This window comes from Simochromis diagramma, unplaced genomic scaffold (assembly GCF_900408965.1).
Source record: "Simochromis diagramma unplaced genomic scaffold, fSimDia1.1 OVJJ01000302.1, whole genome shotgun sequence".
NCBI lineage: Eukaryota > Metazoa > Chordata > Actinopteri > Cichliformes > Cichlidae > Simochromis > Simochromis diagramma.
In genome coordinates this window covers 14,721,898-14,749,225 of record NW_024386792.1, presented here as the reverse complement: position 1 = coordinate 14,749,225, position 27,328 = coordinate 14,721,898, and the positions used below count along the sequence as shown (strand labels likewise).

General features: G+C 38.8%; 1 protein-coding gene across 1 annotated transcript in view; it reads right to left on the bottom strand.

The window, feature by feature from the left end:
* LOC120729212 (sphingosine kinase 1-like) overlaps nt 1–26,478 on the bottom strand; it is a 39,155-nt gene extending 12,677 nt beyond the window's left edge. The window contains exons 1-2 of the mRNA XM_040024747.1: nt 25,703–26,478; nt 7,984–8,133 (exon numbers count right to left, since the gene is read on the bottom strand). Of these exons, the coding sequence (XP_039880681.1) occupies nt 7,984–8,133; nt 25,703–26,117 (565 nt within the window). The 5' untranslated portion in view covers nt 26,118–26,478. The remainder of the gene's footprint in view (nt 1–7,983; nt 8,134–25,702) is intronic.
* Nucleotides 26,479–27,328: the final 850 nt, after the last annotated feature.

Here is a 27,328-nt window from a genome sequence, read left to right as displayed (position 1 = left end):
TCAACAGGATCTTGAGCTTTATTGTGAAAGGTTTATGTGGAACATAAACAAGCGGACACGCGATGGTTTTACCGTCGTTGTTGCTAACCACAACGCATAAAAACAGGCGCTTGTCCGTCCTTAGTGTGGTTATATAAAATATATAAGAGAAAGAGAGAACTTTAAGAAATTAACGATGGAAAAATATTGCCGTAAAGAGTTTATTTTGCGACACCACGAAACAAACGATAACGTAAAATAAAACGATAGACGTTTTTATATCGTCATCCGATATATATCGTTATATCGAACAGCCCTACACACGCGTGTCACATCTGAACATTTTATTGCACAAGCCTCGTGAGTTTTCTTAATCAGGTTTTTGAATATTCCATTCGCGTTTGTCTGCTCTTGTAGGAATCCTTTGTATCGCTCTTTCACTGTCAGAGTCTCCTTCTCAACAGTTTCAAGGTTAAAGGGCAGAAGAAGTGCTCCGAGGCGTAAAACACACACTCACACACACAGCAGCACCACTGGTTTGTGTTTCTGTGTTTCATATTTCTTATTTTTTCTTTACAAAGCAGCAATCATTCTCTCATTTGATTAGATAAGAAAAAAATTAAGGTAACGATGAAGCATTTCAGTAAAGTTGGACTTTAGGTTGTTGAAATAATGGAATCACTGGATTTCTCACTGTATCCCCACTAAAAGTATCAAGTATTTAGACATTTAGTATTACATATTCAACATGGTGCTTATATTTCATACTTACAAAAGCTATTAAGAAGCTATTAAGAACAACTTTTTTTTTTTTTTTTTTTAATACCACCACGCACTGCTTTGTTGAAGATGGGTTTGTTTTTTTAAATAGAAACACAGAAACCAGACACTGCTCTCATTCAGCAGCCTGTTAGTTATGCTAATACACTAATACGCCTCCAGTGCCGTTGCGAGCCAGTTTGGTCCTGGTGTCTTTTCGGACCAGACCACATTTTCACAGCTCTGAGAACCGATCATTACATACCATAAATAGCAGAACGTGAAATATGAAGAAATATGAAGTAATTCATTACTGGGTTACTTCTGTAAAAATGCCTAAAGTTCTGATTTTAATGCAAAGATACATGCAGATTCCATGCATTAATTAACCCAGCACACAGACACACATGCACTTCTCTCTAGTGACGGATCTATTTTTTTCTTCCTTTCTTTCTACTTCCTCTTCCCTGAAACCCACAGAATGAAGGAATCAATTCCTCCTCATCAGTCCAGTCACATCACATTTAGTTATTTGCGCAGAGTCTGAACACTGAAAAGGTTTAAAAGGCCTCCAATCAGCAACAAAGCTGCAGAGCAGCAACACTGCGGTGTGGCTGAAGGATAGCTCCTCACATCGGTCAAACCATTAGGGGATGGTGGAACTGCTTGTTATGGTTTTTATAGTAGTTGCTGCAGTGGAGAGGAGACAAAATCAAGTGCTGTTGAACTTTTGTGTTTCTAGCTTTGAACAGGTACTTAACAGCAATGTACCGACTGCAATTTCATGTTGAGCAACATTTGACTGACTCTGGAACTGATTGGCACAGATTGGCAGAGCTGTGAAAACGAGGGCAGCAGATGGCTACAACAGAAGATTACAGGCCACTGTGAGAGGATCACGATGAAGACAGATTCCAGCCCATAATCAAATACATGCTGTTTCACAGAAAACATTGTAGTAAAAGTCAACATCCTGTGTGATTTTCTTTTCTACACTGCATGCTGTCACCAAACCACAAACTTTTCAATTGTTTTTTTGAAACCCGATGGTCAGTGATATGATATATGCAGTTTTTAGGTCCCTTTGAATATTGAAATTAGAGTTGAGAGACTCCACATTCATTTACAAATGGGCCTGCAGGCATTACTATAATGGCTGAGAAGTGGTAAGACTTACTTTTATAAAGACTTTATCATCAATCTCAGCCTACTGGCTTACAGTAAAATCCTGCCACCAGCTGACTGACCGGCCCATCTGTGGCACTGAAGCATCAGCTCCTGCAAGGGCTTGAACAGCTGCAAGAGCACCGTGTCACTTGAAAATAAACAAATCCTGTTTGGGTGCACTTCCTTAAATGCCATTCTTCTTGAGATGACAGCCTCACAAATGACATTACAGTTCTCCACATATCAAATTCCTCTGTTGTGATGGTTTAAGTGCATGTAAGGTAACAGAAAGCCTCGTCCTCCTGTCGACCTTAATCTTCCAGCTAAAGGCAGCTTAATGAACCTCCACCTTGCTTTTTACGTTTCCTGCCCGCAGCAATCTTTAAGCAGCTGCACTCCTCCAGCAACATGACAGCAGGTGATGACAGTTAAACAGCACAACATACCAAGTGTGTGTGTGTGTGTGTGTGTGTGTGTGTGTGTGTGTGTGTGTGTGTGTGTGTGTGTGTGTGTGTGTGTGTGTGTGGAGCAGGAAACACTAAACACTGCGACAGCTTTCTCAGCTGCCGGGAGCGGCCTGACGGTGAAGCCACCCAAAGTTTGTACACACACAATTGTAAAAATTATATCCCCCCCCACCTCTCTCTCACACACACACACGCACACTCTGTTTAATTCTTGGCTTTCACTCCACTGACCCAGCACTTCTGAGGTTGTAGTAACAGTAACAGAAAAACATCTCATCGCAGATCCATGGAGACACAGATGGGCTGACAGACATTTCCCGCCCTCAGTTCGGCCTCAAGCAAGATCAGCCAACAGGAGTTTAAACACCACCGCCCTCCTTTCCGTGTGTCCGAGGAAAACGTACCTCGACCCAGTGACAATAAAGCTGTGGACCAACTTTACAAGTTAGTTGCAGCTTAACACAAACTATGTCGTGGTTAAGTGGAAACCTCCATATCAAACAAGTATTCCCACAATTGTTATCTACACTGGCTACGCAGCTCTCAAAGCCTAAAAATGAGTGCCTCCATGAACGCTAGAGTATAGAGGATAAAGTATAGACATAGACAAAGTATAGTTTTCTTAACTGATTTTCAGAGTATTTCAGTATTCCAGATTAACACTCTGATAATATTAGATTGGTTGTGGTTTAGGAGACATGAGTAAAGCAGTAAAAACCTAAATAAATTGCACAAGACATTTTTAAGACCAAAAGAAAAAGAAAAAGAAGAAAAGAAAAGCAAATGAATATTTTTAAATTTGTCAGACAAACTACTTTTCTGTCAGTTATTTCATCGTTCAGGCTTTAAAGGGTTCATTTCTGGTCCCTCCTGAGAGTCGCCACAAAATATGGACTGTCAAACACTGTAATATGTATCTTCATGTGTAAAATTGGCAGCACTCCCCTTTAAGCATCACTGCCCAGCCAATTTTGTACCCGGGTATGCCGTGTTATCTCCCAGGATTTCTGGCATTTGAGATCAATGTCTCCTTACTATTTTGAGCCTTTTACTTGTCTACAGCAGCTGTCAAAATGTCACTCGCTTTGTGCAGCTTTATTGCACAGCTCCAGTGTGATTTCCTGGATTCCTGCTTAACAGGAGGCTGCGATAGATTTTTAAACAGTTTCCTTTCAACATTTTGTGAGATCCAGGAAAATTCCTGCTCTCTCGTTGCCCTTTCTTCTAGTGTTCATGCAATAAATGTTTTAACATCCTCACATGGGTCACAACAGAGAATAAGAGCTCCGAGATGTACAGCAGATTTCAAAAGAGCATGACGAGTGCTGTCATAAATGAAAGAACAAAAGACTGAACAAGAAAGACAGAAAAAGCAACAGAGCAGTTTCAGGGAATAGCCATCTCTTCTGGTAAATATTTGTAATCTGTATTGAGTTTATGAGCCGGAGCAGAAAAGCATGACATTGTTTAATTAATACTGTCTGACAGTCATCTCAGAGTGCCTGTGAGGAATCAGCAGGCCTTCTTCACATGTGCACTAACAAGAACACAACCACAGACAGAACAACACACTCTCTCCTCTACACTGGACCCCCACAGCAGTGCAGTCATCCTTCATCCATCCTCCACCCCTGGCAGTGCCCGCAGCTGCCACACAGCAAGATTCAATAATGACTCTGTCCACTTTTGTTAATATCCGCTTACAAGAGCATCCACAAACGCTTCCAGCCGTATGCTTCATACAGATGCCACTAACACACAGGAGCAGACAAACATGCTGTTACAAAGTAAGGGTGCCAAAAAACACATTATAAAGCATATTTTTCACAGGCAATGAGCTAACACTGCATCTATGGGTATAAACAACTTAAACTGACCACTTTTTAATTCCTTCTTAAATGACAGGAAAACATAATAATACAAAATAGTCACAGGTAGTGGAGGAGCTCTAATGTAATGACTGGAACTAGTGGATGAGGCTTAGCAGAGTCCAGAGGCCAGTACAGTATTTCGCACCAGGCTGTCATCATGCTTTTTAATGCAGCAGAGTGGGATATTTTAACATGGGAATCTGTGGTGATCGACTCTTTTGAAACCAGCCTCAAGTTGCCACAAGAGGAGCTGCAGTTTTTGGCACTTTTGTTTTGGTTTCATCTTTCGACTCGGACGCTGCACCTTAGTTAACACTCTTTTTCTGTTTTTCTTTCTTTCTTTTTTAAAAAAACAAAACAAAAAAAACAGCAGATTAGCAGTTGTTATATTCCAGTGATCTTTGAACTAGGACTGTGCCATATCATATCGCAAAGAGGCATAAATATATGAATAATGTAAAAATGTCAGACAAACAAAGAGACACACCCAGGAATGAGCAAGAATCACACGTCAGGCACAGGTAAGGTGTGGACCAAATGTAAATAAATGACTCAACTGAGTGTCAGTAGTTGCATTCCATATGAGAGGAAAGGCAAGCAGTAAGTCCGTATTACTGACGTGGTTACATGGTCGTAAAGGATGGCTTTAAGGGATATTACGATCTAATATTGAGGCCATATCGTGCCCCCTTACTTTGAACTTTGAACTTAAAGTTAAACTCAAAAATGAGTTTCGGTCACCGCTCGTTCACTGTGATGTTCCACCTTGAGTGTGCAAAATTAAGTATGTTCAGAGTTTGAAAACACTGATTTTACGTTCACCTGCTGAAAAATCATAAAAGGTTCACAAAGTACACAAAAAACTGTGAATGCCAGTGTACAGATACTACAACAGGAATGCAGATCTTTAAAGCAGAAAAAAGGCTTGTGCTACTTTTTGCACTTTAAACTGGACTGACTACACCTTGGTTAGGAAAGCATCACGTTTGTAAATCACCTGTAAAACTACCCACAGTATTTTGCCCTGTTTAAAGACGTTTTGTCTTTAACCACCTGACCTCTGGTCTCTGAACATGCCTGGTGGAGATATTTAGTACTGAGACATAATTCTAGGCTATTTGAGAGAGATTAGAGAGAAACATTTATTTCAGAAGTTGATCAGATTGTCCATCGCTGTTGTAATCAAGTTCTCCTGTCAGTGGCCATGCTGTTACATAGATGTAGATTTGAGGATTAATCTATTCTTATTCGTTCTCCGGGATTAACTTGTCTAAAAGTACATCTCTGAAATCATAAAAAGTCTTTTGTCTTTTCGACATTCTCTGCACGGCACCGTAAGAGGATTTCTTCTTCTTTCTTCCTGACTGTGATTTGTTCTCCCTCTGCCCTCCTTTCTTTCTTGGTGCACCGCCAACTGTGATGAAAATCACTTTTTTTTGTCTGTTAACCTACACGACACTGATTCACGAACACAAACAGACACTCAAAGAAAAAAAAACTCCACTGATTTGATGAATTATCTGTCTGCCATGATACAGTTTTAGATGAGTTTCTCATAACGGACTATAAGATCATTACTATCCAGAGTAGATTACAGAGTCAACGGTGAACATGTCAGAATTGGGGCCCGTGAGATTATATCAAAGCACATTACAGCTAAAGGGGATTTTGTGTGAATGTGTGTGTGTTTATGATGGACCTGTTTTTATCCATATGTGTATTTGAGTGTGTGCACACAAAGTTATTACATAACAGCACAGCATGCTTACGGTTCAGAGGCAGTTGGTCAACATAATGGTGGCAGCAGCATGAAAACAAGAGGATTTGGGCAGCAGTAGATAGAGAGACAGAGAGAGGGAAAGAAAAGCAGATCCATGAATGGAGGTGTGGCCTTTGCTGAGCTGTGTGTGTTGGTTGGTGTTATCATTGACTCATCCTGCTAGTGGGAGGTTGACTTGTAAGTATGCACTGCTACAATATGAGGTGTGATTAAAAAATTACAGCAATACATCCATAAAAATTACAAACCTGGCCTGTTTAAGATCATTGACTCACCCTCCTCCGGACCGATATCAGTGCATCTGCTATTTTTAGATTCCTCCCTGGAAATCCTATTATGACCACTCGCAATGTTCCCTCGCAATGTGATTTCACCACAAACTTTAAGCATCCACTTCTCATTTAAAATGATCAAACCCACGTCTAAGGCCTAAGCATAAATTCAGCGTCTCAGCTAAAAAGAGATGCCAAGACAAATCTGCTTATCATTTTTTTAATACACCGACTATGTTTTGCTCCATGAATTAGTCCTCCAATTCACTGCAGTTTCTTTAGGGTGCTGAGGATGAACATTTAGTGTGTCACTGTAACTTTTCTGGCCACACCAACATCATTGCTGCTCACTACCTGCCTAATCACCAGCTGTGTCTCCCTGTAACTTTATCCACTTACTGAAAATTAAGCTAAAGAATAACGGTTCTGACACACTGGAGAAGAGGCACAGGGTCAAGGGAAGAGAATGGAACTTCCTTTTAAAAAACCCACCAGATCTGAAGGTGGTCCGAAGATATACAATAAAATTATCAGCCCATAAACATCAAAACCCACACCTGATAACTCCCCTGTACAGCGCTGTGAAAAAGTATTTGCCACTCTTAAATCAGGAATTAACTGTGATTAACCCAGTTTTTAGGAAAGCTGATTTTCAGTAGTCAAATTCAGGTCTGATTAGTGCCAGATTCAAGAAATCACTTCAAAGAGCAACACATCTGACAAAGAGCGACACATCATGCAAAGAAACAGCTGAGAAACAAAGTCATTGGAATCAGTCTGGAAAGGTCTACAAAGCAATTTCTAAGGCTTTGGGACTCCAGCGAACCATGGTGAGAGCCATTATCCACAAATGGAACAGTGATGAACCTTCCCTGGGGGGCTGGCCTTCCAAAATTACTCTAAGACTGCATCCCCGCATCAATGACTTATCCAGGAGGTCACAAAAGAACCCAGGACAACATCTAAAAACTGCAGGCCTCACTTGCCTCGGTTAAGGTCAGAGTTCATGATTCAACAGCAAGAACGATCTGGGCAAAGATGGCATCCAAGCCACGGCTGACCAAAAAGAACAAAAAGCTCGCCAATTTAGACTCGCCAACAATCCTCATACACAACATCTTTAACTGTGGGAGGAAGAACATGTAAACTCTGTGCAGAAAGCCACCAGCTGACTGTGAATCTTTAAGCTAACCACATAAACGTTCCCAATTCAGTGTCTTTTTATTCCGTTATTTTATTAAGCACTCAGTCAACTGAGCCAGCAATTCAAATATCCCAGAAGATGATTTGATTCATGTATAATAGATGATTTCTTTCAGTCCTGTGGAGCAAACAGAGATCTTACTCAAGGACTTTTTCCTCCTTGGATGGATTCATTAAATATTACCAATTTATCTTAAAAGTCAGATACTCATCAATCCATCAGGCACAAATCAAGTGTCTGTCTCGTTTTTCAAATGAGGGTAAATCAGACAAAAATAGAGTGAATATTAATTTACATTTTCAAGTCTTTTTCAGACTTGAATGAATTAGTTACAGTTATTGAATTCTCTGGGAATAAAAAGCTTGACAGATTTGTTTTGTTTGTTTGCAGCTCTGCTCTCAAAGTGCACATGTGAAGTTCTTTTTAATAAACATCTATTAAAAATCAAACCAAAATGAGCGTAGAATATGTGCCTGCGACTCACCCGTGATAACCAGAGTGTGTTTAATGCCGGCTTCATTCAGCATTCGTTGGATGTGGTTGTTGTACAGCGTGAGTGCTTGTCCTTTCCCACTCTGTGGGTTCACCAGCAGCATCATCTGGCACGGGCGGGACATTTGGCTCATCAACACCCCTACAATGCAGAGGAAAGAAAATGTAACTAAAGGAATCCACAAATATGATCAGAATAAGTACGACGGGTTTGAAGATACACCACAAATTGTATACTGGGAAAGTGAAACTTGACCGCTTCTTTGAGAAATGATTTAAAGAAAATATATATATTATATATTATATAGGATATTTTTCATACTGCGCACGTCTCTGTGTTATACTTTATCTTTGATAGACCATCATAATTCTCGCCTTGTTTTCTTTAGTGTTTTGTGCCCCTTCAGCACCAGTGGGAGGACGGCCTGGCAGGATGATGTATGTGTTCTGTAGTGCCATAAAAAAAATGCTTGTGAATAAAATGAAAAAACAGAGATGGAGAGATGAATAGTTTTTGTTTTATTTTTATTTTTTTATGCACACAAGATGCAAGGTTAATCAGGGTAATGTGTTTACATCCACTGTGCCAAGCTGAAATGCAAATTTGCATTGAGTTGGCTAATAATAAGGTCACCCCTTAGCATTTAGACATTTCAGTAAGGGTACACACATTGTACCAAGAAAGGAAGTAGTTTTTATTGAAATGCCATAAAATATTAAACACAAAAGACACAGCACTAAATGTTCCTACATAAGAAAAGCCAGAAGCCAGGACACCTGGGAATCTGCACACTGGTATATTTGGAGATGCACGCACAAACAGTAGCCTTATCTCTCCTAACCAGCTTTGGCCTCGTGTAAAGGAGAGGATGGAGGTGCAAAATGATTGTTACTGCTAAAATATTTCATTAATACCGCAACAGGAAGGAACCGATGGAGTGCAAGCCTGAATCGCCTGCATAGACCCAGCGGGATAAAAGGTCATGATAATGAATGCCTTCAGCGACAGAAACATGGGCCATACACAGAAACACTTCCAGCATGAACTAGAGCCTTGAATGTTCTGCACATTAATGGGAACTGATTTTTGGCTGATGCATGCATGTGTTGACCCACTGTTTTTGGTATTTTTTCTGCATCAGCTGATCTTTTGCAAATTTTGTGCATTCTTTTAATGTGATAAATGTACTTTATTTAATCTGAATTTAATTTTGTGATATTACCTGTAATGTACCTGCAGCTGCTATGAAATACAGCTCATTTACTTAAGAACCCACTGATAAGGAGACTTTGTGCACAGACCTGACAGAAAAATTTGTGGACACAAGCAGAAACAAAGGTCAGTGGCACACACTAACTTAGTCCAATGACACAGCTTGCATCTCAAGATGAATGTGCACAGCTCTGAGCTCTTTGCTAAATTTTTAACTGCGGGGTTGATGCAAATTAGGGATTGAAACAGTTATCAGAGGGTTACAAAGATCTCACAGTGATCTTTTTAACACAGTGAAGAAGACTGGGTGTGGGGGCTTAAAAAACAAAACAAAACAGAGAGGAACTGCTGCTGGCCTTCTGTTCCTCTGAGGAGGACTAATTAGGTACAGCAATCCTGAATGCAATCTTTTCAGAGTGCTCTTTCAGTCAGTTTTTAAAACTCGAATCCTCGTGATGGCAGTGAGAGGGGACGTCCTTTTGAAGAGCTCTGACTCTAATCAGAGCAGCAGCATCCACCTGCAGTTCTTATGAAGGGGCGCCCAGTTAAAGGAACGCTGACTTAAAGGGAAAGAACTGACTGACTGGATTTTGTATTTACCTGTATAAGGTAAATAAGTGCTCATTTTAATATAAAAATTACACATTAGCCTAGAAGGTCCATTTTATCTGAAAGATTATTACTTAATATGCAAAGTACGATACGAGCTCTGAGAGAGAAACGAAAGATGATATCATGGTGATATCTCAAATGTTTTAGAAAGTTATAGAAAGAACATTTCTTGCCTCCCCACACAAAACCCATAAGCAAACTACTTCATGAATTTTCCATCTCATTCCTCCTCTCCCTTTCAGTGTGTTTTTGTTGGAGGTCAGATGGGAAATATTTAAAATAAAAGGCAAAAAAAAAAGCTCTGGTGAAGTTATCCGCTACATTTGACAAGCTGCAGCTAAGGGATCATTTTACAAACAGGTACGGTGGGGGGAATAAACTCTTCTAAAAATAGTGTGATCCAATAAAAAAAGTCTGGGTGTCATGCCATATTGTTTCAACTCAATATCCAAAAACCCTACAGTGATATTCCTGAGAATTCTCACATTTTGCATTGCAGTTGATTGGATTTTCATCCTAGCACATCTGACAGCTGAACAACTGAAAATGCTTTAGTGATGAGTGTGTCTAACTGCTTAAAAACCTAATTGACAGTGATACCGCTGGAATGCAGAGAAACCGGTCGGAAAGAGGTTTACACGTTACGGCACCTTAACAGTTTGACCTGAGGTGAACTCTTCAGGCGTTAAGTCTTTTTTCAGTAATCCTGAACTGAACCGTTGCCATAACTTTATACACACTGCTGCCACTTTATTAGCACTATCTAAGTAATATTGCAGCATCTGTGGATTAAACCGGTAATTCTGGAATCTGGACTATGTGGTGCAAAGCTCGATCTTTGCTCGTGCTTTAGAGCCAATAGACACACCTGAGTATATTTGCTTGTTTAATTTATTCTCATTTGTTATCTCATTATTAGTTTGCTGGAATAACTCAGAAGGGAACAGCAAATAAAGGAAAAATACAAGTGTCACAATGCTACATTTAAATCACAGTATAATAAATCAACATGAATCAGAATCCCCAAAGTGAGTAATTTTAAATATATTAAGTATTTTAGTGACAAATAAAACTTTATCCATTAATAGAGGACAACCCACACTATCCCCACTATTATTTTCCTGTATAAGGTCATCGGTGCTCTAGACACTAAGGAGAGGTTGGGGACTTGATTTAAGAAGTAATATGACGTGGTTTTCTGTATATTTTCACTTTAAGTATGCAATTTCATTTTAATTACTTCTCATTTTTTCCCCAAGGATTCAATTTTTTCCTTTTATTTCAGTAAAGCAGAAGAACTGTTAAGTGTTACTCAATACCCGTGTCCTTGATTGTAGTAATTCCAGGAATACATGCGCAGGTTCCTCTATTTTGTTAATCAACCAGACTCTCTATCCTTCCTCTGGCCTGCTGACTCCTCGTCCTCTCTGTGCAAACTGACGAGGCTTCTGCTGAAAATACACCCAGGACTACTCTGACCGGTGTGAGAGCAGTTTCTGTGTCACTTCAGAAATGAGCCACACCACATTTTGGTGGAATTGCAAGATAATGCTTGCAATTCCACCAAAGCATTGGTACAATAAGCTCCAATTCAATTCAATTCAATTTATATAGCGCCAAATCACAACAACAGTCACCTCAAGGCGCTCCAGTGGCCAAGGCCGAGCCTGAACAAGTGAACTGTGTACAATTAAGTGCAGGGTTTCCCCTGAGCTGATGCTTTGTGGGATGGATGGATCCAGGAAACAGGAATACTTTTTTCTTACTCTCTCCGTTGTTTTATTACCTTCACAGTAACGTAACCTTAATTACTTTAGGTTATCTTCACTTCACTGGGCTCTGCTTCATGTATCTGAGAAGAGGGTTTACATATGCAGACACACATACAGGGAGGGAAACTATTGCGACTAAATGAAAGCAAAACGTATCAGCCTATCAATCTGAGCTCATATAAAATGAGAGCATATAAATAAATAAAAAACAAAAACATTTACACTTTTCTTTTTTCTTTTTCGGGTTAGCAGAAGGTCCTTCGGGTAACGGTAATGGCAGGTAAAACCTGTATGTAACGGTACACAATAATCACATTAGTCTATAAACTGGCATTCAAGAAAGGCTGGTTATGTCTTTTTATAAATGCAGAGCGTTAACGTCACATTTCCTTGTATCATTTAGATGCAGTAATCTCAAAATCATAGCGACTGGACTCCTGAGGGAAAGACAAGAAAGTGCCCTCATGAATCAGCTGCACGACAGCTGGCACCGAACGCCCTGACCTTGGTCTGTGTGTGTGTGTGTGTGTGTGTGTGTGTGTGTGTGTGTGTGTGTGTGTGTGTGTGTGCGCGCGCACATCCCAACACCCACACAGCAGTTCTTGCTGGCTAGACCCAGTCCTATGCCACTTCCTGTGTGGCACCCCTCCTCTTCTACAAACATTCCAGAGGACATTATCTTCTCGTCTGTCTGTCCACGCTCCGGGTTTCCTCCTCTATCATTAACTCTGCTGCAGCAGCAACATGGCACTGAGCCAAAACATCTAATATAAGATGCAAAAGACTGTAGCAAATATATAAATATATATATATTTTTTTTTTTTTCTAAACAGTCTACTGGTTGGAGTTTTATGACAGCAGATAAGCGTCGTGTTTGTTTATTTGCTGATGATCTGTATAGTCCTGATGAAAGCCCTGCTGACGCAAATGCCAATCAATTTATCATAAAAAATAAAGCATAAAAAAAAATAATAATAACAATTGCAGCAGAAGTCAAACTGGAACATCTTCACACAATTGGTGAAAATTGGTGAAAAAAGAAACTCAGCATCTTGGATGAGGCGATTAAGGGAACTGTGTAAATTAAAAAGTAACCTCACAAACAACAATCAAGATACAAAATGACAGGAAACTTGCAACAACAAAGCTATGCTCTGCGCCTCAACTACGTTTACTTGATCTGTGATTACAGACGTCTCATCTGCTCTCTTCAAACCAACAGCATTGGAACCGTCCCAGATCTTAATGGAATAATCACTACTGAGCTATTCGCCACAGGAAATAACAACCTAAATGAAAGGGAAAACCCAGGAGCAGTAAAAAAAGAAAAGAAAAAACATTAAAAAAAAAAAAACACACATTTTCTGGGAAGGTTCCTTATAGTAGCTTTCTGGGTGCATATATAGTGTGAGAACAGACAGCTTCCTTTTTCTTTTTCCTGCTGTATCTGCTTGTATAAACCAGACACAGACATGAATGTCTCATGGTAAACTTCAAATGCACTTATTCCAATTTTTTTGTGAAAACTTCTCCGGTCTTTTTAATACTCTTTTTAATTGAAGTTATATAAATTCAGTGTTTGTATTTAGGAAGGGACACAGGGATATTCATCAAGCTGCATCTTCGTTATTTCTGTGACCTTACATGGTCACTGTTTCTGTTTGAAGTGTGATCACTGCTCTACGACTCAGTCTGACTAACAGTGATGACTTGCACTCATCAGTCAGTAGTTCCGGTATCTCAGTTCCCCTTCAGCAGTGAAGTATGACAAAGCATCAACCGTCTGTGATTAAGAAATTATAATGTTGCAATTTTTGATGAAAAATTCCGAGCTTTTCATTACGCTTTGCTGGGCCCGCATCTCGGCCAGCATAAATCTGCAGATGGGACCAGTCAAACTGTCAAAACTCAGTGAAAACTGGGGGTTTAAAGAGAGAGATGAGACATCGGGTTATATTTTGCTCTAAGTCTTAATGTCCGTTTCACATATAGGAAAAGATGACCATGATTCAGACAATGATTACAACTAGCCAAGAAGTTAAAAAAAACATTATAATTCAAAACTAAGAGATAGGTAACTACATATATTTACATATATTTGTGTTAAATTAACCCACAGAAGAGTCTATGAAATCCCAGACAACATTACATGACCTTTTTTGGTAGCTAATATTATTGCATAAAATTCACCTAAAGAACATGTAGAAGGAAAGACAGATGCACCACAGGCTGTGCTCACACTTCTGCCTGTTGCTCAGTGCAGATTTGCACTCTAAGCCTTGACAACACCCATTAGGAAGGAATCCAGTTCCCACATTTAAGAGATTATTGGATTAACATCTATTTCGTACTGTATTTGACACAATACGTGCTCTTCCAGCTCTGCGCAATGTGACAGATTCAATGAGTTAAACTATTTCAAAATCAGTAATTCTCTTATGTCGCTCTAATGGGTTTTTTATTTTAACGTAGCCCACCAAAAACATGAGGTGAAACAAAAATTTAATAAATAGTGGAAGCCACTTTAGTGATTACATCTGAGAGAAATGTTTCTAGGGTTCTACAACTAATTGAATTTTAATCTCATTCATGATTTTGGCTTCCCACAATTAAATGAGCATGATGGAGCGAAATTTAAAATGCACCTACTTCTACATAAAACGCAAAGCAATAGAAACTCAAGCGTTTTCTAAATCAGAATGTGACAATCACAGCTGTTCCTGGACTAGTCTAGATAAGCAAGAACAAATTAAAAGACAGATATACAAACAGAACAACAGGGCTTGACAAGCTTGTTTGGAAATACTTCAGATTAGATAGAACCACCTGAAAACATACCACAAACTGCACTGTAATTAATGCATGAAGCCCAAGAAAAACAATGAAGTGGTTGCTACCATTAATTAACTACCATCACCTCAGACATCCATCAAAATAAGCCTGTGTAGGTTTTGAAAATACATGCTCAATCATCCAGGTAAGGAAATCCCAGAAAGTTTATTCTGGTCACTGAAGTCATCACAAGGACGAGTGACAAAATGTTTCTCCCACTGAAAACGCTACCTGCAGGTGAACAGGCTCAACTGACCGTGTATCCATCCAGCTCGCAAAGATGCACCGAAACCTGCCAACCAATCGCACCCATTTGGCCAAAGATGTGTTTTCCAACAAACACATACCTTCGCCAAAATATCTATCCATCTACCTACCTAAGAAGCTATGTGAATAAGGACGACCAATTTTTTTTAATACAAAATTGAGATGTGAAGACGTGAGATCAGTGTTCTGTTTACATGAGATGTCATTAAAATCAATAAATAGTCATAATAAATAAACGTGATCTCAATACTGAACAAAATGAGAGCCTTAATGAAAAGGGTGCAAAAATCACCATATTTTCCATGTTGCCATTAATTATGTTTTTGCAGTCAAATCAACGTGCAAAATCCTATAAGTATACTTATTAGGATCCTATAAATTCATTATAAGACAAACTGTGGAGCATAATAAGCTAATCAACTGTTAGGACATTGAGTTTGTTGCATGTATATGGTATGGTTTATAATCCCAGCTGAACTGTGGGCTCCATCGTGGGAACAGTTCCTCAACTATTTGTCTTCTTTAGCAAGTTAACTTTGGATAAGTGTTAAATGACATATCGTGCAGACGAGCTTCCGATACCAAACCTAAACTAGATTTTCTTCTTTGTTGGAATTCCAAACACTTGGTTTTGCATATTTTACTACAATGCATTCCATTTGAGTTTGTTATTGTTTGTGTCTTTGTGACATTGATCACACTATTGCATGCTTGCTGCTTTCCTATTGGCTGGTTAGCAGCTGTAGGTCGTAGTGGCAGTCACATTGTGAGTTGATCATCCCAAATTTCTGCCATTGTTTGAAATTCTTTTTGTAGAAAAATCGACCTCATACAGGAGACTGTGTGAGTTTTGAAGCCACGACAAACAGTATCTTTCACGCTAGTCATCTTTCATCAGCACAGTGTATACTCAGCTTTACCGTCTGTGTTTACAAATTGATTAAATGAAACTTTCCATGCTTCAGAAAACAAAGTGTCCATTAAAGGCCCTGACAGAATATTTTAAAGTGATATTTTAGGTTAAGACTTTCCTTTTGAAACTGAATCATAGGCTCTGCCTTTAAAGAAACCACATCTCGTCTGACTGGAGCTAACTGCAGGAGCACTTAGCTGCACTGAGGTGATAACTCTTCAAGCGGTTTGTAAATCAAAGAGTGGAAGCTCCTCAAGCTCACAAGCAAATTTCTGCTGAGCCAGAACCACAAAGGGTGTGGAAGGCTGAGGAGCAGGAGGAGGTGGCAGTGGTTAGCCTTCTGTAAATCTATATTAAGTAAGGCAGAGAGTTTACGACACTGAGGTTTGAATTGAAATCACCCTGCATGTATATTACGCAGTTGCCCTTACTGTATCCTGAGCTAAGAGATAAATGGAAAGGTTGTGAAAGGAGAAAGGGGATGTAATAGCTGTCTGTCTGTGTATTTTAGGCCTTAGAGTGAGATTGGGGAAGGGAGGTTAGAAAACAACCAATAAGTAAGATACTTAATGTTATCCAAACTGGCCTTTAGTTCAAATTTTTTTATTTTTTTATTTTTTTTTACGTAAAGTCACAAGACAAGAGCACAAAAAAACAAAACTAAAATGCAGCAATATACAAGAAAAAGTGTACACTGCTGCTGTTTGGAAGAAATGTAAATGTTTTCCACCTTAAAAAAAACCCATAACCACATTTTTTTTTTAAACTAGGAAAGACTGACTTACTCTTAGGTGTAGCAGCTGCTCTGCTGTAGCCTGAATGGACTGTGGTTGCTGCTGTCGGCGTATCAAAGAATGACTTGAGAAGCCTTTTCTGAGAATAGAAATCTGGCGAAGGACAGAAAACTTTCTGCACTCACTGCTATAATGTACAGAGAGTCATCTTCTTGTTTTGTATTCAGCTCCTGCATCTATATCCAAGTCTCACGGGGTTTCTTTGAAATGTATTGTACTGTTTGCATTTTTTCATAGTTAGACAGAGAGGGGCATTACGGACACAAAGCTGCAGCGAGCCTCAGTACCTACAGTGAGCTCCGGTGAGAGAACGAGACACTGAACTCGAGCTACAGACAGCACATCAAGTTCTATTGCTGCGTATGTTGGGTAAGGTCCACAGGGAGAAAACTGCTGCTGCCACTGCTGTCTGACTGCACACACCAATGCCTCCAACGCTGCAGTGAGAACTCATGAAGCTCTGCTTATTGTAGACTTCTCTTTTGATCCTGTACAACACAGACAACCTGCTATGAATAAAATATGTAGGTTCACTTCCAAGAATTGAGAAGCGTTATTACTACTGACAGTTCACGACCGATTCATCAGAAGAGTGTGAACTAAATTAAACATGCTTCTAAATGTGAGAAAAACCACACCCGGGTTGTTGTTCTGAACTTCTTCAATCTGACTAAACAAATGCCACGATTGAAGAACAGTAAAACTGCACTATACTGCCCAAACTATTCACTCATCAATCTAAATCAGGTGCTCAAATCGCTTCCATGGCCACGGGTTTATAAAGTCAAGCACCTGAATGCTTAAGCATATCAAAACAATTTGGATAATTTCACGCTCCCCTCTTTATTTGAACAATTTGTCATTATTCCAACATGACTGCACACCAGGTCCATAAAGACACGGATGAGTGAGATTGATGTGGAAGAATTTGGCTGGCCAAAAAGAACAGCTAATCTTTGGGATGAATTACAGTGGAGACTGTGGCTGCGACAATAATAATGCAGAGCTTATTTAGTGACCGTAACTTATCTTATTTTTTGTAGCTACAATTTACAGATGCCCATTAAACATACAAGAAAACACAGAGTTACTGTTCTAAATATAGGACAGCTATAACGATAAACTTGCTGAATGTGTGTGTGTGTGTGTGTGTGTGTGTGTGTGTGTGTGTGTGTGTGTGTGTGTGTGTGTGTGTGTGTTCGATGTGTGGCTGCATCTGTTCAAAACGTAGACGTGCAGGATGGGCAGACTGCAGTCTGCAGCTTTCTCGAGAACCGCTCATCTAAAAATGAATGAATGACTGAACTCATTTGTCACAGGAAACCAAAGACAAACATAGAACGCGTGTGACTACATTCCTATAAAGTAATGCAAATATGCCTTTTTAAGGGTTAAGACTTGGTGTTAGGGTTATGCTGAGAACATCATATTTAGGGGTGACATGCTTGAAAATGATGCATTAAATTAGTGTCACCAAAAAGCCTGCCTAGCCTATGTGTCTAGGTATGCTTCCCCTCCACAAACAGGGTGGAGAAGGTAGTGGTTAATTTAGGGGAAAGACTGGTTACAGTACATAACTTTTAGTTCAAATATGACCATCCCAAAAAAAAAAAAAAAAGTCAAAGAAATGAGTGCACTTTCTCAAACGACTTGCAATAGACAAACCAAAGTTGACAAAGGCAAAAATCAGATGAAAACATAAATTTCTTGAAATACAAATACATGTATTTGTAAAATAATGGCACCTGCTCTTTTTTTGTGTCTAATTATCAAATGTACTTATTGTGTTTGCATATGCACCCACACTTTTTGTACTTTGTGTTTACTGTAGACGTATTTACTACATTATAAAAAAAGATCTGCGTTTTAAAATATGTATTTTTAAAATACAGGTCTTATGATGTAATGAACCCAAATTTGAAAATTTTGGTATGCAGGAGAAGTACAGCAGTGAATGTCTACAGCCAATTGTAAAAGAAAAAAAAACAACGACGGATCCAGCCTCTGTCAGAGTTTGAGCCTCCATTTCAGCAAGTGGTGCTGCAGATCTTGCCAAAAATGACAATAAACTGACTAAGAATTTACAAGAAAGCTTGGCTGAGAGAGTTCAGACTATGTTGAAGAATAAAGGTGATCATACTAAATATAGACTTTCAAGCTTCTTAGCATTGTTCAAACTCTGTTTCTGCCTTTTATACAGTCATTCCATGTATGTTTGCACATTTTAATAAACTGCTACCCATGTCCCATTTTCCTACCAAATCATAAAGAAATGAGAGGTGACTCAAGATTTTACAGTAGCACAATGCTGTACGTGATTTTAACTATGAAAAGTATCCTGTGAGCACTCCCTGGTAGTCAAATACCTCTAAACGTTTGGTTTCTGACAGATGGTTTCTACTCTTCTCTTTTCCTTAATGCAGTCATCTCAAATACACAGCTCCACCCACCTGCTGTTCAAACCTTCTGTTTGTAATGGGCAGCCAATTAGAAGAAAGCTGGCTTAAATGGAGAGGAGTTAATACTGCTTATTTCACACAGTGATTGAACGGGAGTGCAGCACCAAGACCCAGTTTAAGACAAATAAGCATTATTTACAGATGTGAATCTCTGGTACAGTCCAAGAATAAAAACATTGAGTTTGCTAATAAGAACAAATGGTCGCTTCTAAAGATTGATCACTTGTTCATATAACATAGAACTCTACTTTGCACTTATAAACTATTGCAGCAGGACAAAAACCAGTGTCCCAGCTTCAACTTTCTCAGCCTGAGGTAATGTGTTAGTAACGGCATCGACTGGCTGAGAGAGGCCTGGATTTTGCAGCTAAAAGAAGCCATGCCAGTCCCCTCGAGAACGTCAGATAAGATCCTTCAGAGCCATTTGCATTGTTTCACACTCATATTCAGTTACACCGCATTAGCACAAATCATTATCCCTGTAGTGACTCAAAACATTACCTTCAGTGTATCACTACAGAACTACCTGAACAAAACCCTTACTCATGATTTCAGTTACAGAGATAAATAATAACAGTCACAGCAGTGTTGTTTGTTCTATACACACAATACCTAAATTATCGTCCAAATAACGAAGGCTGTAAAGGAAAACTAGAAATTGGGGTCATGGCTGTAGCAGATGCTGAAATTCAAAAACGTCTGATGGTAAAAACACACACAAGCAAAATCATCCGGACAATGAGGAACTACAAGTGACAATGACATTGTCTCAAGAGGCCAAACAATGACACCGCTCTGCCCTGGAGTTCAACTCTGCACTGATGTTGACTGACTACAAAACCCATACTAAAAAAAAATATAAATATATATATATTAATTAATTTAAAAAAAAAATGTAGTAGTGGTAGGACTGCAACTCTAAACTAAATGTTAGAAGAATTCAATGGCTGATGTTGTTGTTCTACAAATTAGTGCAAAAATCCTAGTGACAATCTTAGTGACTGCATGATGCTAAGCAAAAAGTGTCTCTTTCTACACAAACAGCACATCATTCTACAGTCGACACTGAGCCAACATCACGAAAAACAAGCTGCTCCCATATTATCATCCATCTAGTATCATCACGTTTTCATTTTTTTTGTTTGTTCCTCAAGGACACACTATTCAGGTTTACAATGTGCCCCATTCAGTCATCCCTGTGAATAAACAGTTTGCTTGTTTGGTTTTGCTAATATGGTCGATTTGTTCCAAAACCCTTTATCACACTACACTATATTATATTGTTACAGCCATTCAAACTATGTCCACAGCAATATACTTGGGACCAAACACACAAGGAAGTTTTTCCCAACCAATTGGAATATATATTTTTTCCTAGCAACTGGTGGTAGCTGGTGGTTCAAGTCGCAGTCATGCATGACTTTAGCGATCCTTTTGCCAAAGACTGCCATTAACCTCCACCAATTACACACAGCCAGTTGGGAAATGATCATTTTTCCCCTCATGATTGATAGTTACTAAATGATTGCGTACAGGTCTCTCAACCTGTGAGAACAAAGTGACTTATGTCTGCAAAATCTCACTAAAGATGCCAAACAAATGGACAGAACCATCTGCTGTGACAATACGGAGGGGAATAGAGTTTCTTTCTTTGAGTTTAGCTATTGTCCCTTTAATTTCCCTGTTTACCATTATTATGATTTGCTCTGCTAATATAAATGGCAATGGTAAATGAACTTGTTCTTATATAACGCAAGATACATGGGCATGTAGACTGGAGCAACCACAGGGCTACAGCTATCCCACCTGGTTGAGATCTCTGTAATTTGATTGGGTCAGCTTGCTGAGCTAAGGTTTTTGTATCCTTAAGCAGCATTTTTGAATAGCACGCTGTTCTCTTTCACGGGGCCATTTTTTCTGAGAAATAGCCTGTTTTCATTGTCATTTCTTTGTGTTTCATCATTTTTGTCTAATTTTAAAGCTCTCATAGATGTGTGTTGTTGTGTGACACAACAACACACAATCTTCAGGTTTTTATGCCATTTTTGGAAATTTGTGTAGCCACCAGTAACATTTTCGTTCACAGATTAAATGGAATTACAATAACTGCTGATTACACTTCCACTATATACACTGCACTGCAGTGCTGCAGTTCATTATCATTTGACATCAGCAGCCACATGCTCGAGCGAGATGACAATATATTCTGTCGGGTTTAATCAATACTTGTAAGCTCTCTGTCTGATACCATCTCCTTCCTTATGATCATAATGCTGTCAACAAGTGAATTCAGTCTTTTCATTCAAATTTTATGTTTGTAACCTCAGGACAATACCATTAAGAAAAAAAACACAGGTAATGCAGCTGAGGTGTCAGTTGTAATTCTCAAAGAAGGAATGCGTCAGTCTTTTTTGGCGCCATCGTGGCGAGTTGTTGACTCATCTGTCACCTCGTGTCATTTTTTCAAAGGTTTCACATCATCACACCACAGAGCTAACCGACAGCTGGTAATGACCTGCAATATATTGTTCACTTCCTTTTTCTGAGCAAGCAACGCTGTGTTCAATGTCTCTCAATGAAAATACTTTAATTGGAATACAAGTGAGAATAAGTACGACAGACTATTTCATTGCATAATTACAGCGGTATCATGATCAGCCTGTGACCTAACCAATTCTCTAAGCCACAAAAAAAGCACCAAAAACTATTCAAAACCGCTATAACAGATGACAGCTTGTGGTGGTTTCAGTCATGCCTCTAACAGGTGTTTGGATAAATGATCATTATCATGCAAACTACTATGTGTGATCTAAAGTGCAGCTGACTCAGTGTCAACCATTAGAGCAGAGAAGCAATACTGGACAAGTTGAGCAGACATGAAATATGCCTATACAAGCTATCTCACAAGGAAACAAACACAAGGAAAATGAGTGTATAGAAAATAGATGTTTTCTGAATAACTCTTTGAGCACACCTGACATTAAGCCAATGACACAAGCATCAATACTGATGGAGAGGTCAGAAAGGATTGCATTGACCTCATTTAGAGTAATGGTTTGGATGCAGAGCTCCTGAACATGATTTAGTATGGTTCATGAGGCCTCGGGCACAATGAGTAACTAACTGGAGACACCCTTTCAGGCTGCAATCATATTAGCCTGTTCCAAAGATACCAAAGATCCTGCAGCTACAATGAGGTTTGAAATTACCACAACTGACTGTGAAAATGTTCAGAAATCTAACACATCAGCAGGTAGCGCTGAAATAGACTCATTTTCAGCTGATATTTTATTCTCAGTACTTCTATTTGATTCTTTATCCTACAAAACCCAGACAGGTGACAATAATTGAAAATCAGCATTCAGGTGATTTCATCAAGGAGTCATTAATCTTTTATTATTACTACAACTATCAAATATAAGAGGAACACTTCCTCACTCCAATGTTTCTAGACCCCCAAATCAGTAACTAGCAACTAAAATTAAAATATCAACAATTTATTAGAATATAAGGTACCAATAAACCAACAATGTTTTGGTCATTTTGTATGAAAAAAAAAAAAGAAGAAATAACTGACTAAAAAATTACCCCAGCAAGTCATATATAGCATAAACACAGTTTGCCACAATCAACCTGTCTATTTTTCCACATTTGAAATGGTGTGAATGTAAAAACAATACTTCGTGCATACTATTTTTTACTGCTTGTCAGTGTAATGAACAGTTTCCAACTCACACAGAAAGTAAGAAAGGAATAGACATACTGTAAGTCTGTAACAGCTCCAGCTAACTAGTTTGCAACCAACAGCAGCAACGAAAGCATAGCACCCAGATCTAACCTCAGCAGGGAGCATATCCTAGTAAGCATACATAATGCAGCAGAAAAGCTGGCCATGGACGCAGACCGAGAATCCCAGCTGCACGCAAAAACAGCCAAGGAAAGAGGCAATCAAGATCAACTGGAAAATGTATAAGAATCAAGAACAATATTCAGTGTTTGTTATCTTAACTTCATCCATCTTCAATGGAGCTGGAGTCTACCCCACCTGTGAGACAGGTTGCCAGTCTGTCACAGGGCTAACACAGATTTATTCACGCTCACACCTTACAGTAAACCAAACACGCAATTATCCTAATAATTAAGCTAACATGCATGTCTTTGGACTGTGGAGAAGTGGAGACCATGCTAACTCCACACAGAAAGGCCCCAGCTGTGAGGTGATGGTGCTACTGAACAATTACTGAACAACAACAATAATAATAATAATAATAATAATAATAATAACAACAACAACAATAAAGGAAGAATAATTCCCAAAATAGGAAAGTTTTTGACTATGTAAAACCAATGTATTTGGTAGTCAAGGTAAGTGTAAGAGATTAGAAAGAACTCAGCAACTCTTTATCTGGTTTACACATCAACACCTCTTGCAAACATGTGAGATAAATTTAATCTTTATCAAAAAACTCTTTATCTAACAAAGCTTTTCCTATCTCTTTTGTATTGTTATGTAAAACATTCTTGGGTTTCTTGAAAGGCACAATACAGATCTAAGTTATTATTATTATTATTATTATAATAAATCAAACCTATTGTTTCACAAAACACCTCATGCAAACATGAAATTTAAAAAAAAAAAACTACAAGTACTACAACCAAAAAGAAATAGCATTCAGTGGAACTTCAAAATTATTTATCTCTTTTTCTTTACTTTTGCTTGAAACTGAGCAGCCATCATTGCAACAATGACACTTGATGTGTTAAATTAGTCAGTAGTATACAGCGTGAGAAGCAAAAACTAGGCCAAAAACAAAGCATTGGTCTGAATAAACCAGTGATAAGAGAGGCAGAGCTAGATCAGGTGAAGTCATTGAGCCTCTTTTATTTGGGTTGCTGTCCCAACCTGGGACACTCATTCAGTCACTGTATCGGATTACAACCCGTGCACTTATATTACAACACATTTCAAAGCAAATGATACTTTCCAGAGCTACTAAAGTCTACTCTCTTCTTTTCTGGCAATGACAGGCAGAGCAGAATTGCAGTATATTTTGTCTTGTTAAAAATAAATTTTGTGGAAAATGCTAACTGGGTCACAGTGCTCTGTGTGAAGGAAATAATATGTATGACAGAAAATGGAAAAAGTGTTTTGGATTTTTGTTTTTTAAGGACAAATAATTTCTTTACTTATCTTTAGTATAATCGTGGGTTATAGAACAGCTCCCACTGGAATGATCATACGTCTCAGCATTACGTTAACAAAAGAAGCAATCAATATTGTCTCATGTTTCTCAGGTGTGTTTTTATGTCAAGTGGGTTTGTTTGCAGGAGGCTGAAAATACTGAACTGAAAAGTGACTCTCCATAACACACCATGACTATTGTTTTATCCATGTAAGCAGGAGGTTAAATATGATAAAGCAGAACTGATAGTAAGGACTCTGTACAAGACATACCTCTTGACTGGACCTTAACTCAATAGCAGCAATAATCCCTTGTGGTTTTTTCAGGTTTCTTAAAAGATCCTGAAACACGACTCTGTTTAGACTGGCTCTTTTGTTTTATTAATCCAAGGAGCAGTTTAAAGGTATTCGGGAGAGATCTGACAAAGTGCCAAGAAACCTGTTTGGTATAGGAAATGAATAAGGATACTAACAGCTAAGTAACAGTGGTGCTTCGGGGAAAAATTTACTGATACAAGAATAAGACAAGAAAGACAACCAGTGGGCCCTGTATAGTAAACATTAAGTGAAATTGTACTTTACAATTTCATAGAACCTGAAAAGTGAGAAATGCATTTTAAAAAAAAGGAAGACAAAGGTGAAGTTTTAAGGTGATGACTCATCAATGGTACATTACATTGCTTTTAATAACCACTTAAGGCTTTAACAATCTAACAGAAACTGAACAGAAATAAAAGCCACCTTATATTTAATCATGCTTCTGGTATTTGTGTAATTGTGTTAAAAAAAACAACAACAAAGAACAGACTTAGTGATTCATCACCTTTTTTAATCATAGGGTAAAAGCAGTTAAAGCTCCTCCCACTACAATCCATGACCATAAATAACACAGTATGACTGTAACAAGATAATAAGCTACTCTGAGTAAAATTAATTTTAAATCAATTAATTTTCAAAATTGTTCAACATTTTAAGGTCAAAGCTTCCAGCTTGTGAGGATGCACCACTTTTCTTTTTCATATGACAGCAAACTTCTAACTTTTTGGACTGTTTAACATTTTACAGACCACAAATATGTTTGAGCTTACCTTTAAATACAATGCACTGTGTGCCACTAAAAGCCTTTATATGCTGGATTAAAAGAAGATGTAGGTCAACACCTACATAGATTTTGAAGTAGGTTAAATAGTGTGTGTGGGGGGGGGGGGGGGGTTAATTAACTGAAATAGAAGAAATAGAAATAGACTTACACGATGTTTTGCACTTACAAAACGAAGAAACGGAGTAAAAGAGAATAAAATATTAAAAAGTGTCTTGTTTTAGTCTTTTTGTTAAATTATGTCAGCAAAACGAGGCGAGGATAACTGAGCATACTGATTTTAGATTAAGACTACCTTTTAACATGTTAGCATTTTGCTTATACGCAAACTGCCTACTTTTTGATAAAATACACATAAAAAGGGCTGCACCTTTCTCGTTTCACTAACCTTTCTCTTTCACCAGTGAGCAAAGGTGTGGGATAACAGTGATTTGGTGACGACTGAAACTCATATTTGCCTCAGTATCACAGTGGTATACTCATACAGAGATGAATGTAATTGCAGCGTGGGATCCTGCTTCTATCACTACCTGCAAACTTTCCGCTGTCGTTGCTATCCAACACTCACCGTTTCTAGGAAACTGTTGCCGGGCAGAGCGCTCTCGGACAGCGCGAGCCCACTTCTCTGCCTCCTCCAGGTTAGCTTGCGGGTCCTGGAGCGAGGCGAGCCGAAAGCCCTGCTCCACTCTCTGCCGCGATACCCTGGAACTCATCCACCGCCGTTTGAGCGGGTAAAAGTAGGCGACTAAGTACGCTGCCTTATCCGCACTGTCATTTCCCCGGTAAGCCCGGCAGCCGACACAGTCCTTCAGACTGAGCACCACCTTGTTCCGTCCGACAGGTGCCGACGTGAGCCTCTGGACGACGAGGTCCTTCTCGGTCAGGATGACGGCACACCTGCCTTTTCGGTTACTGGTCCCCGTAAATTCCCCGTACAGCTTCACCAGACTGGTGGACTCCAGTTTAGCTCTGCATTGATCCATCCTAAACAGACGCCGGACCGGAGAGACCGGGACGCAGAGGGGGTCCGGGAAGCAGAAGAAGCAGCCACACAGTCACATAGCTAACGTGAATGATGCGAGCAAAGTAGACCGGAGGACTGACAGGCTGCTCCGGACCGCTGTGAAGACTGACGGAATCAAACGCTACATATCCGGTGACATTTCAAAATAAGAGCCCCAACACTGAAAGCGTTGCAGCTCCTTGTGGGACGCTGCCTAAGGTTTCAAGTTATCCTTATTTAGGAATTGCCAGGGTTTAGTCAATGGCTTATAGTCAGAAAATAAAAACGTAGATATTTCACGCAGTCACAATATTAATATAAATAAAATTATTTAACACTACAAAAATGTAAGTTTGTTGTTTTGTTGTGGAGCCATTTCTGGTATTTCATGGATCATATGACTAAATGAAATCCAAATTTTAAAAGTATTTTCAAACTACTAACAGGATAAAGATAAAATAACTAATCGATGACTGAAAGTTTAATTAAGAAAAAAACAATTAAATATCTCTAAAAAGTAAGATATTCCAATAAAATTTTATTTCTTTTTTCCTTTATTGCCAGCTAAAAACAAGTTTCTGCAATAGGAGAATCAGTCAACTTAACATTGCTTAATCGACTTAAATCAAAAATCTTATATTTTTTGTTTTGTTTTTACCGAGTTTTTATTTATGCGATTTCATAGATAATGGCATTTACAGTCCTGGTGAAATCAAAACCTGTTTTCCTTTAGCTTTATTCAGGTCCGTGAAACATGCACATTTATTTATTTATTTACAGATATACCCTCATCATCCGCTGTATGTGATTTGTATTACGCAAAATCCAGCTTTTATTTTTAATTCATCCCCACATTTGTCGGTGTTTTTCTTTGTCTGTCGCTGGCTTCATATTCAGTTTTCATTGAACTTTGCTGTGCAGTAGTTTTCTCCGGCTGCAAAAGTCGCAGTATGCTGCCCCCTAGTGTTTATGAGAGTGGAGTAACTGTGTAAAATTTAAAAAAAAAAAAAGTCCCTGAACAAATAAAACTGAACTGAGTAACAATTACGAACAAAACACAAACATAGAACAGATGCGCGTCTGTCATCACTGTCATCACAGCAGAAAACCACTGACCACTGAGGCATTCAGTAATGCAGGTTTTTAAACAAGCACATGAAGAATAACTTAAGAGTTAAAAAAGAAACTACC